This window comes from Jaculus jaculus, chromosome 4, assembly GCF_020740685.1.
Source record: "Jaculus jaculus isolate mJacJac1 chromosome 4, mJacJac1.mat.Y.cur, whole genome shotgun sequence".
In the NCBI taxonomy this organism is placed as follows: Eukaryota; Metazoa; Chordata; class Mammalia; order Rodentia; family Dipodidae; genus Jaculus; species Jaculus jaculus.
The window spans coordinates 6,118,429-6,137,574 of NC_059105.1; the positions used below are offsets into that span (position 1 = coordinate 6,118,429).

Consider the following 19,146-nt stretch of genomic DNA (forward strand, 5'->3'; position numbering starts at 1 on the left):
GTACAGTGCCAGCACCTGGCCAGGCACAGGAAGTGCTGATAACTGAATGCCTTCCCATTCTCCTCTTCATTTCACCTGTTCTTGGTGATGCTCTGCCCCCCGCCCCCCGCCTTAGGGAAGACAAATGTCATGTTTACAGCCCAGTATTTTAATGATCATTTTCCTGTCAAGTCAGATTATTTTTAAAGAAAGAGAAATTTAAAATTATGACTGACAAGTTCAACTTTTTGGAAGTGTGTTTTATCTTTCTGAAATTAAGCCTTTTTCTTCTGAAAGTTAAAATCATTTAAGAAAAAGTAATAAACCTCTGCCCTTGTTTACCCGTGTATCAAGAACATAGATGGCTTTCCCGGTGAACTCAGATGTCACTGGAGTGTCTGCAACATTTTCCCTGTTGTCCTCAGGTGTTCCGGGGATGCCTGGGCTGAAGGGCCATCCAGGAGAAATGGGGGACCTTGGACCAAGAGGATTCCCAGGGGACCCAGGGATGCCAGGTCCTCCCGGAGTGAAAGGTAAGTAGAAGGGAAGTCTAGTCCACGAAGGGCTGACTCACAACACCCACTCCGAGCCCCAGCCTCTCACCTTCCAGCATCTTCCTTCTTCCTTATGCTCAGCCACGGCCGGGGGTCATGCCCATCTTGACCCTGATGTTGGCATGGCCAGCTCCTTTCTAGGGATTTAGCCAGTCTTCTCGTGATGTGCTGTCTAGTAGTCAAGGAACTTCTCATGTCCTGGATTCTGTCAGGTGCTGGGTACAGTTGTGAAGAAAATAGGCATGATGTCTGCCTCTGTAGCTATCTCATAGAAGAGACAGGCATGAAACTCTATGTACACGTACATATGTATTTAGCATCTGCAGTAAGTGAGGGAAGAGGAAAGAATAAGATGTTAGAGAGAACAAGTAATGACTACTCTCTTTCTGTTAGCTATAGGAACATTTTTTCCTGGTTGATTTTTTTTTTTTTGTACATTAAAGGTAATAGTAGACTGGTTATGTGCTGTATATAATATAATAAATTAATGTAATACAGTTTCCTGTTACATATCCATATCTTCCTACTCATCCATATCTGCCTCTCCTTAGCCAAATTTTTCTATTTAAAAACACTTTTGCTGTGTAACCTTTGTGCACACCACGAGCAGAACACCTATAAGAGGGTCCTCACAAAAATAAATATCATTTCTAAAAACAAGGACTTTTTTTTTACTGTCCTGTACCCTGTAGATTCATAGTAAGTATTTTGGCTGGTAAATAAATATACAAACAGATGACTACACAGCTGGGTTCATTGTCATGAAATTGAGGGTCTGAGACTCAAAAACAGCAGTGGAGGTTTCAAGATAGCCAAGGTCCTTTTATCTCTTTTTTTCCTTCTATCCCATTGGCTTTCTGCTGATTGACTTACACATATGCTAAATGATAATAAAACAAAAGTAGCTCATTATATCAGTATGAAAAGTCCAACTTTATTTTTCCACCCTTTCCCTTCTTTTCTCCTCTGATGGCATTCAACGATTCCAGTTTTTCATAAGTAGTGTGGTATATATTTCTCGGTGTAATTCTGCAGAGAGGGTCAGTATTCATTTAAAATGTCTGGTATGCTCATATATTTCCAGGCAACAAAATAACTTGATGGGGAAAGTTCTCATGGTAAGATCTGATCACTTGCTGCTTTCTCTGTATTCACTGAAATTTTTAGTAATGTGCAAACCAGACTTGTCATAACTTTAAACTTCAAAACAAAATGATCTTTTTTGTTCTAAAATTTTCTCTGGTGGGTGTGGTCATTTCCTGGAGCCTCCTGGATTGAAAATACTTCACTATTAACCACTTACATCGCATTCCTGCTTCTTCTTGCATTTTCAGTTCAGTACAACAGAAAGGAGTTTCAAGGAGTTTTGTGCCATAACAATCTACGCCAATTTGACCTGTGGCAAAACTTGTCATTGTTAATTCTTCCTTCACTTGAGTACTTCATAGTGATCACATAGTTTAAGGGTGACATTATTTTTAAAAAGCTAATGAACTTGGTCCATAATGAAATGACCAGAGGAGGAGTCACCAGTTGAGTCATAATTCTGTGTACCTCAAGAGTAAGTTTGCTAAGAGACAGAAAGGGAAAAAGTCACCTGCAGACCGTGGTTGTAGTGCCTCATCCTCACCACCCGACGGCGCTGTTTCTCTGTGGAAGGCAGAGGACACAGGGACAAACAGAACAAAACAAACAACGGTGCCTAAAATAAATATATATATAAAAATACAGAATCCATCCATCATTGCGGATTATTATTACTGATGTAAAGATGAACAGCACTGTAGCAGGAACACTTTGGACTAAGAGACCAAATATTTGAAGTATGTTCTAAGTCCAGGGGACTGATTATCGCGTTGGACAGCCGGCTGTGGAACACTTACGTTGTCTTTTCTTCTAAAGCAGGCCATATGGATTTGGAGGCCTGCTTGGGCCTAACTAGATTTAAATTTGAACCTACACTTACGCTAAAAGTGGCTTGATTCTGAGGTTTATACTTTAATGTATATACGCTCTCTGAAAGGAAAACACCCAATTTCTTTATTCAAAATTTTTACATTTATCTATTGTTTGTTGGGCATATCCTTCCCAACCTATTCCCATCATCCATCCTCTCCTCGCCCCTCCCCCCCTCCCATTAGGCCTTTTTTTTCTCTAAATATCTCTACCTCTACTTACATTTAATATAAAAATGCATGATTTCATGTGAATATGTCAAAATCTATGAGCCACGGATGAGGGACAGACATATATCTTTCTAAGACTGGTGAATTTTTTTAAATATAATTATCATCAAATACATCCATTTTCCTGCAAACAACATAACTTCACTCTTCTTTATGTCAGAAAAAAATGTCATTGGTAGCTCTACCCCATTTTCCTTCTTTGTTCCTCTGTCGCTGGTCATCTGGGCTGGTTCCGTCACTTAGCTATTGCGAGCACCATGGGTGGGAAGATGGCTGAGGCAACGAGGTGTTTGTCTGGCAAGCATGAAGGCCTGTGTTCAATCCCCAGAACCCACATTAAGAATGCCAGGCGTGGTGGTGTACAACTTTAATCCCACCACTTGGGAGACAGGGGTAGAATTACTGTGAACTTGAGGCCGGCCTGAGACTACAGAGTGAGTTCTAGGTCAGCCTGGGCTACAGTGAAACCCTACTTAGAGGAAAAAAATAAGTCAGGCATGACATTGTACACCTGTGGTTCCATTGCTTGGGCAGAGACAGGTAGGTCTCTGGAGCTGGCTGGTAAACCCAACTGGTGAGCTCCAGGGCACTGAGAGAGTCTGTCTCAAAAAAAAAGATGGCTTTCCTAAGGAATAATACCTGGTTGCTCTTTCACTGACACACACACACACACACATACCTGTGCACACACACTTGCAAACATGCACATACACCGGCACACACATACATACCAAAAAAAGAGAGAGAAAAGGCCTACTTTTTAAGTTTTTTTTTTTTAATGTGAGAAAGTAAGAGTGAGAGCGAGAACAAGAGAGAGAATTGGTGCATCAAGGCCTCCTGCCACTACAATCAAACTCCAGAAGCGCGTGCCACTTTGTGCGCGTGTGCAACCTTGCACACTGCGTCACTGTGCATCTGGCTTACGTGGAACCTGGAGAGTCAAACATGGGTCCTTCGGCTTAGTAGGCAAGCACCTTAACCGCTAAGCTATTCCTCCAGCTCTTTTTTTTTCAAAAAAAAAAAAAAATTAAAGGCTTTTTTTCAGACCCACTTTTTTAAAAAATAACTTTTTTGTTTATTTTTATTTATTTATTTATTTGAGAGGGACAGACAGAGAAAGAGGCAGAGAGAGAGAGAAAGAGAGAGAGAAAATGGGTGCATCAGGGCCTCAAGCCACTGCAATAGAACTCCAGATGCATGCACCACCTTGTGCATGTGGCTTACATGGGTACTGAAGAATTCAGCCCTGAACCATGGCCCTTAGGCTTCACAGGCAAGCGCTTAACCACTAACCATCTCTCCAGCCGAAGACCCACTTTTTAATTGACCAATTTGCATGAGGTAGAATTGATGAAATGCTAAAGAAAAATATCTACAGCAAAACAAGTCTATAGAGACTGTGGACTGCATAGTTTGGCTCATGGCAAGTTAAATAGTTCACTTTTACAAAGCCTTTAAATTGTCCTTTATCAGGAACAAATTACCATAACTTGAGAGCTAAGAATGTCATAGAAAAGTCTCCCTGTTGTTTGGTTTTATTTTGGGTGGTAGGGACCGAACCCAGGGCCTTATGCTTGCTAAGCAAATGCTCTACCACTGAGGTAAATTCCTACCCAGTTCTCAGGGTTTATAATGACACTGTTACCCCCCCCCCCCCGAGCCCCCACCTCAAGCACTTACCAAACCTGATGTTGCCTCTTTGCCTCAGGAGCTCTGGAGTCATTTCTCTCTTGCTTCATTATCTCGTCAGCACCTGTCATGAGACCCACTTGGGGGCTGGAGATCTGTGCGCTAGGAAACCATAACCTATCCCCCATAATGTATGTGCTGAAATTTTCATTAAAAACTTAAATCTTATTTTTGAATATATTTTGATAAGAACTTTCGAGATTTTTTTTTTCCAACCACTGCCTGTAGTCATAAAAAATATCACTTATCAGCATTAAGGTTGCGGTGGCCATTTGTCCCATTTTGTTCAGGACTGAAGGACTATCTTAGGATGTGGACACCCTGGCGCTAAACCCAGGAGATTCTGAGTCAAATAGGGGTGCATTGGTCAGGTTATTCAAAGTGTAACCTTTGGTAACTCTCTCGGAGTATGGGGTAACATTTTTTTATGCTTTAGTACAAAACCTGACTTGAGAGTAGGGATTCAGTCACAGAGTGGAGCAGCTGACGTGCAGGGAGGCACAGCGTGCTGGGGGGATTAGATGAGCTGGCTGGAGGAAAAGGCCCTGCTTCTGAGTGCAGGAGATGCAGAATTAAGTGGTGGCTGTTAAGCAGAAAGACGTCAGAGAGGTGAATAAAAGTTCCCCATTACCCAGCCATGTCCTTTGTTAGCCTAATTGCCCTTCATCTGCACTGTGTATATTTTATGCATGAACAACTTTCTGATTTAGAGATGGGATTGATAAAAAGCTTTCAGTAAAAAGAAGGAAAAAAATTACCTTTAAAACCCTACCCAGATGTAGCTGCCTTCAATTTAGAAAGATAACATTGGGTCAGATAAGGGTCGGCCAGTTCAACAATGGCAAGGGGCTGGGCTGTGGCAGCCCAGGGCCTGGATGTGTTGATGTGACAATGGAGAGCTGGCCGAGGCCAGGACATTCCTCCTTCAGCCAAGTCCCCAAGCCATCAATCTTGGTGGCTAACGCCAAAGATCACAGCACATGGCAAGAGCTAAGTGGTCTCAAAAATTTATTGTCGTTTCAGATAGATTGCAATAAATATCCTGACTTGGCAGACGAAGAAGGTCTTTGTGTTCTTTTGGTGCAAATTTGAAATATTGGCTCACAAAATAGGAAAGAGGGTTGGAAAATAAGCTGAGCCAGAACTGTGAGAAGTGGTTAGGAACTAAAAGATTTAGGGAAAATAAGGATGCATCTCTCTCTTTCTCTCTCTCTCTCTCTCTCTCTCTCTCTCCTTTCTATGCAAGAGAATTTGAATCAATCTAAAGTTGAGATCTCAAAAACAAACAACAACCAAAAAGAAAAAATAACGATTGTCTGTTTCAAGTACCAATGATACGTGGAAAGGAATGAAGTGACTGAGTGTATCTTCCAACAAGAAGTCCACAGAGGACTTGCCTCAAAGAACAGAGAATAGTCAGCCCTCAAATGACATGCAAGAGGAAACTGCAGTTCGCTTCCTACATAGAGCTTTCTCTGCCTGTTCAATCCTGACTTTCATTCGCTCAGCCAGCAAGCATCTACTGGACGCTTCCTAGGTGTCAGGAATGCACTCACTGTGGAGATGGAGGGATCACCAGGGCCTGGTCCTGCACTGACTTGCAGCTAACATGACTGTGGTTGCCTGGAGTGGACAGTCCCTATGGGGGCCCTATGAGGTCCAGGGGCCCAGTGTTTGGTTACATAGGCTGAGAGTCATTGTCCCGAATGACTGATCATGGCTTGGCTGTGTGCAGGAGTTCTCAGTCCTGCATAAGAAGCTGCCAGGTGGAGGATTCCGCAATGAACCAGGAGGCCAACAGGTTTGGCCGGGAGCTAAGGAAAGCTCCGTTCCCAGAGTCTGCCCGTGGGCAAGATGTGCAGGGCAGTGTCTGTCTGGACTCCGTGCTCAGGAGGGCTGTGTGATATGGGTCACATACCTACCACATCCTCTTCCCTCTGTCTCCTGCTTTCTCCAACTTTATGCCAGTTAAACTGTCATTTATTTAAAAAAAAAATGCTTATCTGAAAAAGTTAAATACAACCTGATGTCTACTAATGGGAAACCTCGAGGAACATTTTGCACTGCAAGTGTTCAGTGATGACCTGGGTAAAGGCGGGCTGAGAACCAGCTCCTTAGAGAACCAAGGGGAGTCTTTCGGTTAGTCTGACTCAGTGTACGCAGATGTCAGTGGTATGCTGTCTGGTTGGGGACCCTAGAGCTCGACCTCACTGACCCTCATGACATAAGCTTGCTCCTCTGGGCAGCACCCGAGGGCTGGGGAGGTGTCTCCGTCGGTAAAGTGCTTGCTTGTAAACCTGAAGAGCTGAGTTGGATCCCCCACTACCCACATAAAATGTAGGACATGGTGGCACACACCTCTAATCCCTGTGTTTGGGGGATGGAAACTAGGCAGATCCCTGGAGCTCTTTCGCAAACCAGTTTAACCCCATCAGTGAGTGCCAGGCTGAGGAGAGACTGTCTCACGGAGAGGTGGCCAGCATTCCTGAGGATGGTGCCCGGGGTTATCCTCTGGCTTCCCCAAGCACACAGACACCACAGACACACAGATGCGTACCCACACACGTATGAACACACACACACACACACACACACACACATCAGAATGGTTCTTAAAGAAGCTGTGGCAGAGAAAGAGCTGCAACTGTACTTGACCTGTCTCTCGGCGTAGTCTGGTACTCAAGATGAGGCCAGCAAGGACACATGCTCCCCAGTATGCCTCAGTGCCAGCTGCTCTGTCGGCTTACTGTGTTACCATGACCAGATCGGGAAGGAATTAGGACTCAAACACCAGGAGGAAAAGGGGAAAATCTCAACCTGGAACCAGAAGGTGTGGATTGGCTCCCATCTAATCACTTCCTTGTTTTCTTAGGATAAGCTTATTGTCATCAAACCAAAGGTCACTTTCTGCACCCAAATGCAGTAACTCTAGACGATTTCTAGTCAATATGTAGTCATTCACTCATAGAGATACTTTAAAACCACAGAAACGTGTACGTTAAACTTCTTGGACAGAAAACCTCCATCACATGAATGTGCTTAACAGCTGTCAGCCTGGCTTCCCCCCCTTGACAGGCACCTCCAGACAGATCTGTCTTCCTTTACCTCAGGTCACCTTCGGTTGGGCTGGGCCTGGGACTGGAGCCCGACTGGGAAAGAGTGGCTGGTCTGGCCCTTCGAACACAGACTGTGATGTGTTTCAGGTCCCTCTGGGTCTCCGGGTCTGAGCGGATTGCATGGTTTGAAGGGTGAGAAAGGAGCCAAAGGTGCCTCAGGTAAGACCCTTTCGATGGGCGGGTGGCTGGGGCTTCAGTCCCTGGGCCTTGAGGTCAAGTGGCATCCCCACATACATTTCCTGGCTCCATGAGATTTGGGGGGGAGGGTGGATACCTAAAAACTGGCATAGGATAGAGTCACGGTATTGGAACAGTGCTGAGGATGGTTTAGGTGAAAAGGACATTTAAGAAAACCTGTTATAAAGAAGGCATTACAATGCTAGAGAGGTGGCTTAGTGGTTAAGGTACTTGGCTGTGAAGCCTAAGGACCCTGGTTCGATTCCCCAGTACCCACATAAGCCAGATACACATGGAAGCGCATGCATCTGGAGTTCATTTGCAGTGTCTAGAGGCCCTAGTGTGTCCGTTCTCTCTCTCTTTCTCTCTGTCTCTCAGGTAAATTAAATAAAATAAGGTATGTCAGTTAATAGCACCTTTCTTTGGTATTGCTTAGAAATGTCTCTCTGCTAAAAAAATTCCCTGCATGACTGCATCAGTGGTTTCAGAGTGCAAAATGCTATGAAAAACAAATAGCCTGAGAGTTTAAAACTTTCTATAGTTGGGACTGAGGAGATGGCTCCATTGATAAAGTGCTTGCCTTGCAAGCATGAAGACCTTAGTTTGATCCCAGTTCCCAGGTAAACATGCCTGGTATGGTGGTGTCTGCTGGAAACCCTACCACTGGGTAAGTAGAGAAAGAAAGATCCCAGAGTTTTACTGGTCAGCCAGACTAGCCTGATCGTGGCCAGTGAGAGACCTTGTCTCAAAAACCTATAGAGAGCATTCCTGAGGATGACACTGAGGTCATCCTCTGAACTTCACATGCAAATGCATATATGGGCTCCTGCACTCACACATGCATGGACCTTCGCACACATGAACATATATGGACATCCAAAATTCTATATTGTTTTAAGTATAGCGATAGTTTGTAGGACCACATGGATCTAATTAGGTCTGCTTGCATTCATTTTCTGCAGTGTTAAGACAAATTACTTAAACAATTTATTGTTATTTTTGTTCATTATTTATTTATTTATTTATTTGAGAGTGACAGACATAGAGAGAAAGACTGATAGAGGGAGAGAGAGAGAATGGGCGCACCAGGGCTTCCAGCCACTGCAAACGAACTCCAGACGCGTGTGCCCCCTTGTGCATCTGGCTAACGTGGGACCTGGGGAACCGAGCCTTGAACCGGGGTCCATAGGCTTCACAGGCAAGCGCTTAACTGCTAAGCCATCTCTCCAGCCCTGTTATTTTTGATATCACAGACAGGCTAATATTTAATCACCACGTTTCAGCCTGCTCCATTTAAATCATATTTGCTGTACTACATTCTAACTAAAATAGCTTATGAGCAGATACAGTAGTGAGGCCTGACATGTGGACTGGAATGACTGAAGGAAAAAGAAAAATACAGCTATGTGTGAGCCTGTTGGTGGAGAGAGATGAAGTCTTTATAGAGTTTGGAAGACCAAAAAGTCACTTAGAAGCTGGTCATGGTGGCACACGCCTTTACCCCCAGCACTAGGGAGGTTGAGTTAGGAGGATCACTGTGCGTTTGAGGCCACTCTGAGACTATACAGTGAATTCCAGGTCAGCCTGGGCTAGAGCAAGAGCCTACCTGAAACAAACAAACAAACAAACAAACAAACAAAAAACTCAGGACCCTTAAGGCTCAGTGAGTAACTCTTTCAATTAGTCTGAGTAAATGTGGATCCTTTTGAGAAACCAAGAATTGTCCCTCTTTTGATAGGAAACTATAAAATGTGGCAATTTTCATTATTGGCTAATGAATGAATCAATGAATTCAATATTCACAATCTTAATTTTTTTTTTTTTTTTTTTTTTTTTGGTTTTTCGAGGTAGGAACTCACTGTAGCTCAGGCTCACCTGGAATTCACTATGTAGTCTCAAGCTGGCCTTAAACTCACAGCAATCCTCCTTTCTCTGCCTCCCAAGTGCTGGGACTAAAGGCATGGACCACAATCAGTTAATTCAGAATTTAATTCAGAATTATTTGTGGTGTATCTCACTTGCTTTTGCTGTATTTATGGTAAAGGTTGGTGGGTTGATAGATACTGTTTCTTAAAACCTGGGACATAAAAAAAAAAAAAAAAACCAACACAAAAAAACCTCCAGGCTGTGGCTGACTGCAGAACCAGCCACTGTCACTGCCACACTCCTGTTGGGCAACGGGTCCTTCTCAGGACTGCCACAGGGACAAGGAGAGGACGCAACACCGACTTTGCTTCCCCCACCAAGGTTTGCATGAAATGGGTCCACCTGGGCCAACAGGACTACCTGGCCTGAAAGGGGAGAGAGGAGACCCTGGGAGTCCAGGAATTTCACCCCCAGGCCTTTCTGGAGAAAAAGGGCCCCCAGGACCCCCAGGTAAGAAGTAACATGTGTTCCCCCCCCCTTTTTCTCAATAACTAATTCAGAAGCTGTCAAATGTAACTAGGCTAACCTGTGAATATGTGCTTGCTTAGGGAGACCAGGACCACCTGGTCCTGCTGGTGCCCCGGGAAGAGCTGCTAAGGGTGATGTTCCTGTTGCGGGTCCACCTGGAGATCGGGGTCCCCCTGGCCCTGATGGCCCAAGGGGTAAGATAGCGTCATGACAAATGACCCTTCCCTGAGATGTCACCAGCTAACTGTGGCTGCAGCACGAGACACTCGCAAAGCCCAAGGGCCAAGCAGCCTCACTGTTTTGGCAGACTGGGAAAATGAGACCTACTCTGCCAGGAGGGAGTGTGGGCAGCAGCGGGCTCCCAGAACCAGGCCCCAAATAGCCCCTTCTTCTATGTCAGCTCTGTCAGACCACCTGGCCCACACAGAGGTAGAGCGAGCGGTACTCACCATTAGCTTGATGTTGGCCACCAGAAGCACCCAGTAGGAGCGCCCATCTCGTGGGCAGGAGGAGCCAGATTCAGGCCTGTGCCCCGCACACACAGTCTCCACACGGGATGTTAACACTGCACGCGATTCCTCTGGCTGCCTAGCGAGGGTGAACTTTGGCAGGGCAGCGTTTTGCAAAGTAGAATAGCTGAAAAGGTCACGGTAACTTAGAGCTAGTCTGGCAGTCAGGTGAGGAGCAGGGGCCCGCGCTGAGGGTCACTCCATGCTGATGGCCACAGCAACGCTGGTCCTAGAACACTCTCGAAAGTAGATACAGACCCGCTATCTTGGGATCTTGAGGACTTTAAAACGGCCAAAATTGGATGCAGAAAAATAAAAGCAATAAAAACGTGCTATGAAGTATATAAGCTGAGAGGTAGTAGAAGTGGGGCCCGGGTCAGCTCACTCCTATGCATTGAGACTGCTTTAAGATGAAAAACTTCAGTGAACGTTCATTTTTCATCAGCCATATTTTCTCAAAAGTCCATCCATCCATCCAAAAGTATGTCTGTCCATCCGCTCATCCATCCATCCTATTAAAGCAGCGAGACACCTAAGGCACAAGCCATTAGCTTACACTTTCTAAAAGAAGGGTTCTAGGGCTGAGGAGATGGTTCTATGATAAAGGCATTTGCTTCCGAAGGAAGGGCTCTAAGGGGAGGGAGATCTTGTACGGGGCTGTTTTGCCTGACGACTTTCCGCTTGAGCACCATGGGACTCATCTGTGTTTCATGGCTGGGCCTGCCAGTCTCATTATACCTCTAATTCTCCATGTCCTGTGTCTGCAAGTCATCACATTGTTTCCTTACAAAGCTTTCTGGTCAGAATATGACTTTGTCTTTGACTGAAAGCATATTCTTGTCTCTTCCCTGTGTCAGGAGCACCTGGGCCTCCAGGTCCCCCAGTGAGTGTCAACCTTCTGAAAGGGGAACCAGGTGACTTTGGCCTGCCAGGGCCACCAGGTCCTCCAGGTCCAAGAGGCCCTCCAGGGTGCCAGGGTGCTCCAGGATGTGACGGAAAAGATGGCCAGAAAGGTAGGAGTACAGGCTGTTCTTTCGGGCTACGGGAAGCCCTTCCTTACCTACCCTGAGGGACCGGGGTACCGGCCTCCCATGACGTCGTTCTCTTTACTTGTGGGGACAGTGACCGCATTTCTAAAATACTCTGGCTTCCTCAAGAAAGTCATCAAATTTGGGCAAAATTTGGGTAGGTAAAATAAAGAAAAAGTATATCTTCAGTTTCTAATTATACTCTCGGTGATCTCTTGAACCAGAACTGAGCAACATCAATGTACAGAAAGTCATAGGCATAATTTAAAATATAATTACATTTTAAAGGTAAAACATAGCTGGACATGTTGACTGTATGTGTCATCTCAATATGTCAGAGGCTGATGCATGAGAATTGCTGAGTTCAAGATCAGCCTGAGCTTCACAGTAAATTCTAGGCCAGCCTGGACTACAGAGTTGGACCATGTCTCAGAAACGCCTACCCCCTCCACCAAAAATTAAAAGTACATAAATGAAAGTAAACACATGAAGTCAGTTCTCATACATTTATTCAGCATAGTATATTCAGATATTATTTTAGCATATGACCAGAGTAAAATCATCAAGGAGGCACTGCAGCTAATGGTGAAAACTTGCTTCCTCTGCCAAGTAAGTTATGTCTCCTTCCTGCCATGGAATCCCAGTGTGTGTTTCAAACTTAGGATAGGATAGCCCGGTTTGGACTGGCTACCTTTCACGTGCACAATAGCCATATGTGGGCAGTAGCTTTTGTATCAGGATTTCAGAGAATTGTTGATCTCTAGAGCTTTTTCATTCAAAGGGGATCAATAATGAATAGCCATTTCTAGTGCTGGGAATTGAACGTAGGGCTTTACATATCCCCAGCCTAGTGTTCATGTGAATGCCCTTAGTTTGGAAATTAGGGAGCTGAATATCAGAGAAGCAGCTGTTGAAGCTTACGGAAAGGGTGAGGGACTAGCACTTTGCCCGACTTCTGAACCCACCGAGAGACAAGGTAAAGGGTTAATAAAGGTGGATCAGAGCCGTCAAGGTTGTCTTGACCATGGTTCCAGGGATATCTATGCGGGTGTAAAGACATGACCACATCACAGCTTGCATTCCCTCTTCATCTCTGTCAGAAGACACTCAGCTTGGGCCAGTGCAGCTGGTGTCTACAGGCATACGGTATCCAGTAAATGAACGCGGGACCTGGACATTTGTGCTGAGGCTCCAGTCACCAAGAGGACGGGGGAAGGGGATGCTGGCCATGTTGCTTTCCCAGTTGTTCCTCTGGGGAGTAAATCTCCACTCGGTCTTAAGCTTCAGGACTTGGAGAATAGTGTCCCAAGTGAAAAGAAGATAGCTTACCTAAAGATAGACAGGAAGTCAGAAGTGCCCAGGGATCCACTAGCTATTTCCACACTAGGGGGCAAGACAGCGAAGCCCTGCTTTACTGGAATGAAGGCCAGGGCGTTCCTCAGTCTCCCCTGCAGATGCTTACTGTGGGAAACACTTTATACAGTTCACCAATATTATCAGTCACCTACTGGAGTGTAGTGATTAAACAGGGCTGCTGGTCTCGTCCAGCACTGAGCTTCATGATGGAAGGCAGGCATTCACTTGGAGGCGATGGACATCTCAGGGCTCTGTAGAGGAGCCCAGTGGACATGTCTAGACCTGGCCTGGGTTTCCTGCAGAGTTTCCCTGAAGGCCAGAGCCAGTTCAGGATACAGGTCTTTGCATTCTCATGGAATTTCCACTCGATAATAATAATAATAATAATAATAATAATAATAATAATAAAGGCTCTTTTAACCCTCCTCACTGACAACTGGGTTTCCTTCTCAGTGGCTCTTCTCAGACATCCAGCCGACGTCGCAGCTCCCCTCACCCCGCTTTGCCTTACCTTTCATCGGAACTCGGGTCAATCAACCTGCCATTGCCATCCTACCACTTCTGTGCCCTCACTCTTGTGTCTCTTTCAGGGCCAATGGGATTTCCAGGGCCTCCAGGGCCACCTGGTTTTCCTGGGCCACCTGGAGAAGAAGGGTTACCTGGGCCTCCAGGTATGAAAGGACCCACAGGTCCCCCAGGTAAGTTTCTGATGGATGCTGTCTCTTAAGCCACCTCCACATAGTCTTGCTGTCTAAGCGGCTACTGTGACGGTCAGCTTTCAGGAAGAACTTGATTATTCTGAAATCATTGCTGCATCCCTGGGACTCAAGTCCTTTTTGCTTGTGTATATTGTTTCAGATGGTGCTATCATGTCTCAGGCTTGGTAGACTAATATCGAATCAAACTTGAAAATAAAAAGATATTGTTACATATATGATTTATAAAGAAATAAATATCTATTTTTTCACAGGGGAAGCAAAGATGGATTTGATTATTGTTTATTAGGATTGTATATTTGCTTTCTGTCCCTGAATTTCCAAGAATTTCCCTAGTTTTTTCTAATTTTTTTTTAAAGTAAATCAGCTTCTAGGAAGGTGGAAGGCTTTAATTATTAGGTCAGATTAGCCATAAACAAATTGGGAAAGAATGTGCAAACAGACACATGCATTTGAGACTAGCAGAATTATTACTTTTCAAGATCCCAAATCAACAGCATAGTAATATAGTGGTAAGTCAGGACATTTTATGGAGTTTAAGTTGGCCCTCTTGTCCAGAGAAGAAATGGGTGGTGACCTGCTTCATGAGGGATGTTGGCGCAACAAGACAAAGGAGTTCGTGCCTGCATTTTCTTCTGTAATTTCTTTCTGTGCATAGAAGCCATAAGCCATGGCAAATTAATGCAGAATTCCTATATGCATTCATTCAGGGCATATTTGCTACGGGAAATCAACTAGAATGTTCTATTTCTCAAGAGAGTTTCCCTTCAGGTCTTTGTGGAGCTGAAAGCTCCATTAGGAGCACACGGTAGCTGTTTCCATGAGCGCAGTGACGCGGGCTCTTTGCGTGGACACGGTCTTCTCACTCTGCTTGTCACTGACGCCATCCCAAATTGTTACTTATGTTCCAAAGCAGTCTCGCTCTTTTCTGTCCTCACTCACACGTCTAACGTTCCTTTCTGCCCTGGGAAAACCATTGCCTGGCTTTGATTTGTGGCTTCACACCTCTCCAGGACCCAGAGGTAAGTGTTTCTGTGGGACAGTTTATGTTCCCCACACCAGCCTTCTCGGTTCCATGTTTGCCCTTTCTACTGTGATTGTGAGCCGCTTCACCTGCTGCTGCGGGGTGTTTTTTTTTTTTCTTTTTTGAAGAGAGGGTACTGAAGTTACAGGGGGTTTTAGCGCCTCACGTCCTCAGTGCAGATATAGTAACCTCATATTAGTGTCCCGGTGATGAGCCTCATTATAGGTTGTCAAGGCAGGGAGAAGGCTCCGCTGAGAGCAGGCTCAGTGCTCTCCGCGGGAGTGCCACGGCACACGCCAGGGCAGCTCCTATCGGAAGCCTACACTGAAGCACACGGAGGATCCCTGAGCTGAGGAGCACCGACATTATGAAAGACGGGCATGAGCCCGGATGAGAGGGTGTGGCAAGCCTTTCCTACACGGCCGTTGTCCACTTTCAAGGAGTCAACTCTTTGTGAGAAATAAATGTCCACTTAGTACCCTACCACACAAAAGCTGCATACCATTTTGTGCCTGGAATTTTCAAATGGAATACAAAAATGCTTCTCTAGAGAAAACCAGTAGGGGCTGTAGGGATGGCTTAGCAGTTTAGACACTTACCTGTAAAGCCAAAAGGATCCAGGTTTGATTCCCCAGGACACATGTAAGCCAGATGCACAAGGCAGCACATGCATCTGGAACTCGTTTCCAGTGGCTGGAGGCCCTGTGCCCATTCTCTCCCTCCCTCTCTCTGCCTCTTTCCCTCTCTCAAATAAATAATAAAATACATAAAATTTTAAGATGTTAAACAAAAAGAAAACAAGCAGGCATGGTCAGTGCTTGGGAAGCTGCAGCAGGAGGATTGCTCTAAGTGCAAGGCCACCTGGTACTACAGAGAAAGACACTGTCTCAAACAAAAGGAGAGGTGGGGTAAGGTGAGAGTTTGCATTTACTTTTTCCAGCCATTTGTTATTAAACTTAAGGAAAGTTGCCTTGAACTTGTGGGAGGAAAGGTTTTATTTTGGCTTACAGACTCGAGGCTCACTGGTGGCAGGTGGAAATGATGGCCTGAACAGAGGGTGGACATCACCTCCTGGCCAACATCAGGTAGACAACAGCAGCAGGAGAGTGTGCCAAACACTGCCAAGTCAAAGCTGGCTATAACACCCATAAGCCCACCCTCAATAATATGCTGCCTCCAGGAGGATCTCATTTCCAAATTGGCACCAGCTGGGAACCTAGGACTCAGCTCACATACATTTATGGGGGACACCTGAATCAAACCACCACAGGGACTTTAGTGAAAACACTTTAGCATTTTCCTTTAAGCTTACCAGTATTAAAAGGCAATGAAAAGAAAATCATAACTTTAAATCCTACTCTTTCCAATGTTAATATTCAAAAATTAAAGTTGCACAGCTTGTGAGGTTTCATCTCTGTCTGTGGGGCTGAGGAGAAGTCTCCTTGTCATGCAAGGATGAGCGCCTGAGGTCCTCTGAGTTCAATTTTCCAGTCACAGGCTGTCACCCCAGTCCTGGGGGGAGTGAAGATGGGAGAGTTTCTGGGGTTTACTGGTCAGCCAGTCTGAATGAAAACAATAGCTCTGGGTCCAGTGAAAACCTGTGTCAAGGAAAAATGCAGATAACACACAAAGGAAGACAAACCACGCAGGCACATTCATCTGCATACATGTGCATATGCCACACACACACACACACAAAATACAACGATGTCGAAATTCTTAATCTCACTCCAGCCAAGCTGGACATGGTGTCACATATCTATCATCTTAACCCTTGGGAGACTGAGACAAGGGGACCTTGTTCCACACCAGCCTGGGTTATAGAGTAATACTCTATCTTGAAAAGCCAAAACCAACAAAACAATAGAAACAAAACAGAAACCTCCCTTATTATACATCTACTTGGAAAAGTCCCATTTATTCAGGGAAAAATGAAAGACATTCCCATTTGTACCTCACAGTGGAAAATCTAAGTCTTACATTAAACTAGGCACACTGTGAAAAATCTCTGTTTCCATGTTGCCTCTAGTTATGTGCCATATTTTTTTACAGGGTTAAATCCTAAACAGTGCCAGACATGGTGGCACATGCCTTTAATCCCAGCACTTGGGAAGCAGAGGTAGGAGGATCACTGTAGTTCAAGGTTAGTCTGAGACTATAGGTTAGCCTGGGTTAGAGTGAGATCCTACCTCAAAAAAAAAAAAAATAATAATAATTCCAAACAGTATACAGAGTTCTGGTCTGCTTCTCATGGCACACTGAGAATGTAGACGAGTCTCTGTGGTTATGACCATAGTTTCTCAGAATTTTTCACTGCACTGTCATTGTTGAAATTACTGTGCACATGTGTATGAATTTTTAGAAAACCACAATGAATCAAATGGCATGTTTTTAAACTATTTCATTTTTAAGAATTCTTTGCACACATACCAGCAGTTCTTAGGCACAGGGTATAGCTCAGTAGTAGAGGACTTACCTAGTATATGTCAATTATGCATAATGATGAATTTCACTGAGACATTTCCATATATGTACATAACACACTTGATCATGTTCATCTCCATGACCATTTCTTGTCCTTTTACCCCAGACCCCTTCACTATTCATCCTCCTACTTTCACATCTTTCTCTCTTTTCCTTGCCTCCCTCCCTTTCTCTCTTTGAACCAGTGAGTTTTATTAGGTTACTTATGGGAGCACAGGAGAGGAGTTAGCACAGCAGTGTGGACAACTTACCGGTGGCTACACCACTGCAGAAGTTGTCACCCTCTCCTCCAGCAACCATTAACTGCCAACATCCCTTCAAGGAAGGGTGGCGACTCCTGAGACCCTCCCCGCCCCAATCTACAGAAAAGAAGTTGATAGCCCCACTCTTGTACAATTTTCTTTTACAGGTAACCACAGCTGCTGAAAATTCAAAAGTCATGTGGTGCCTGGGAAGTGGCATTGCATAACACTTCACTCCTTCTTCTTGCTCTTACATTCTCTCTCTCTTTTGTCTTCCATGAAGTTCTCTGTTGGGAGGGGTGATAAGATGTCCTATTTAGGGCTCAGCATTTAATGGTCATGAATTCTCGGCACTCTGACCAGCTATGAGACTCTGGGGTTGCTGAACATCTTGCTAAAATTTCAGCACAGTGTTAGGGGTACAGAGAATGTAGAAGTAATGCTCGTCAGAACCATGACACAGTGGTGATTCCAATTTCAGGGGAGCCTGGGCCATCTGCAGACGTGGATGCTTGTCCTCGAATTCCAGGACTTCCTGGCGTGCCAGGCCCGAGAGGAACAGAAGGAGCCATGGGGCTCCCGGGACAGAAAGGGCCTCCAGGACCAGGTACAGTGCTCAGGGTGTTCATTATCTGCACCATGGTTTGTTGAAATGAAAACCTAGATGTTCTGCTTAAGTAACTCATGATGATGAAATGGTGAAATCTCTCTCCTAATATCTGACAAGGTAGACTTCAGTCCAATGTTAGTCAAGAAAGATAAGGAAGGTCACTTTATATTGATTAAGGGCACACTCCAACAGGAGGACATTACAATCCTAAATATATATGCACCTAACATGGGGACACCCAAATTCATCAGACAAACACTATTAGAACTAAGGTCACAGATAACACCAAACACAGTGGTAGTAGGTGACGTCAATACCCCACTCTCATCAGTTGACACGTCATCCCGGGAAAAAATAAACAGATAGGCATCTGGACTAAATGAGGTGATAGAAGGAATGGACCTAACAGATATATACAGGACATTTCATCCAAATGCTGCAGAATATGCATTCTTTTCAGCAGCACATGGAACATTCTCTAAAATAGACCATATATTAGAACACAAAGTAAATCTTAACAAATACAGGAAAATTGAAATAATTCCTTGCATTCTCTCTGACCACAAGGGAATCAAAGTACAAATCAATAGCAAGAAAGGCTATAGAGCATACACAAAATCATAGAAACTAAATAATACACTACTAAATGATGAATGGGTCAATGAAGAAATCAAGAAGGAAATCAAAAAATTTAGAGAGTCGCCGTGCGTGGTGGCACACGCCTTTAATCCCAGCACTCGGGAGGCAGAGGTAGGAGGATCACCGTGAGTTCGAGGCCACCCTGAGACTACATAGTGAATTCCAGGTCAGCCTGAGCCAGAGTGAGACCTTACCTTGAAAAACCAAAAAAAAAAAAAAAAAATTTAGGGAGTCAAATGATAATGAGAACACAACATACCAAAATCTCTGGGACACAATGAAGGCAGTTCTAAGAGGTAAATTTATAGCTTTAAGTCCCTATATTAAGAAATTATAAAGGTTGCAAGTAAATGACCTAATGCTTCACTTTAAAGCCTTGGAAAAAGAAGAATAAGGCAAACCGAAAATCAGCAGACCAGAGAAATAATAAAGATTAGGGCAGA

The 19,146-nt window shown here is 44.6% G+C and overlaps 1 protein-coding gene across 4 annotated transcripts in view; it reads left to right on the top strand.

The window, feature by feature from the left end:
- Col4a4 (collagen type IV alpha 4 chain) overlaps nucleotides 1-19,146 on the top strand; it is a 162,523-nt gene that overhangs the window by 132,419 nt on the left and 10,958 nt on the right. For all 4 annotated transcript variants that reach the window (XM_045146847.1, XM_045146846.1, XM_045146845.1 and 1 more), the window contains exons 37-43: nucleotides 405-512; nucleotides 7,612-7,683; nucleotides 9,949-10,077; nucleotides 10,176-10,289; nucleotides 11,462-11,617; nucleotides 13,579-13,686; nucleotides 17,936-18,061. In XM_045146847.1, the coding sequence (XP_045002782.1) occupies nucleotides 405-512; nucleotides 7,612-7,683; nucleotides 9,949-10,077; nucleotides 10,176-10,289; nucleotides 11,462-11,617; nucleotides 13,579-13,686; nucleotides 17,936-18,061 (813 nt within the window). The remainder of the gene's footprint in view (nucleotides 1-404; nucleotides 513-7,611; nucleotides 7,684-9,948; nucleotides 10,078-10,175; nucleotides 10,290-11,461; nucleotides 11,618-13,578; nucleotides 13,687-17,935; nucleotides 18,062-19,146) is intronic.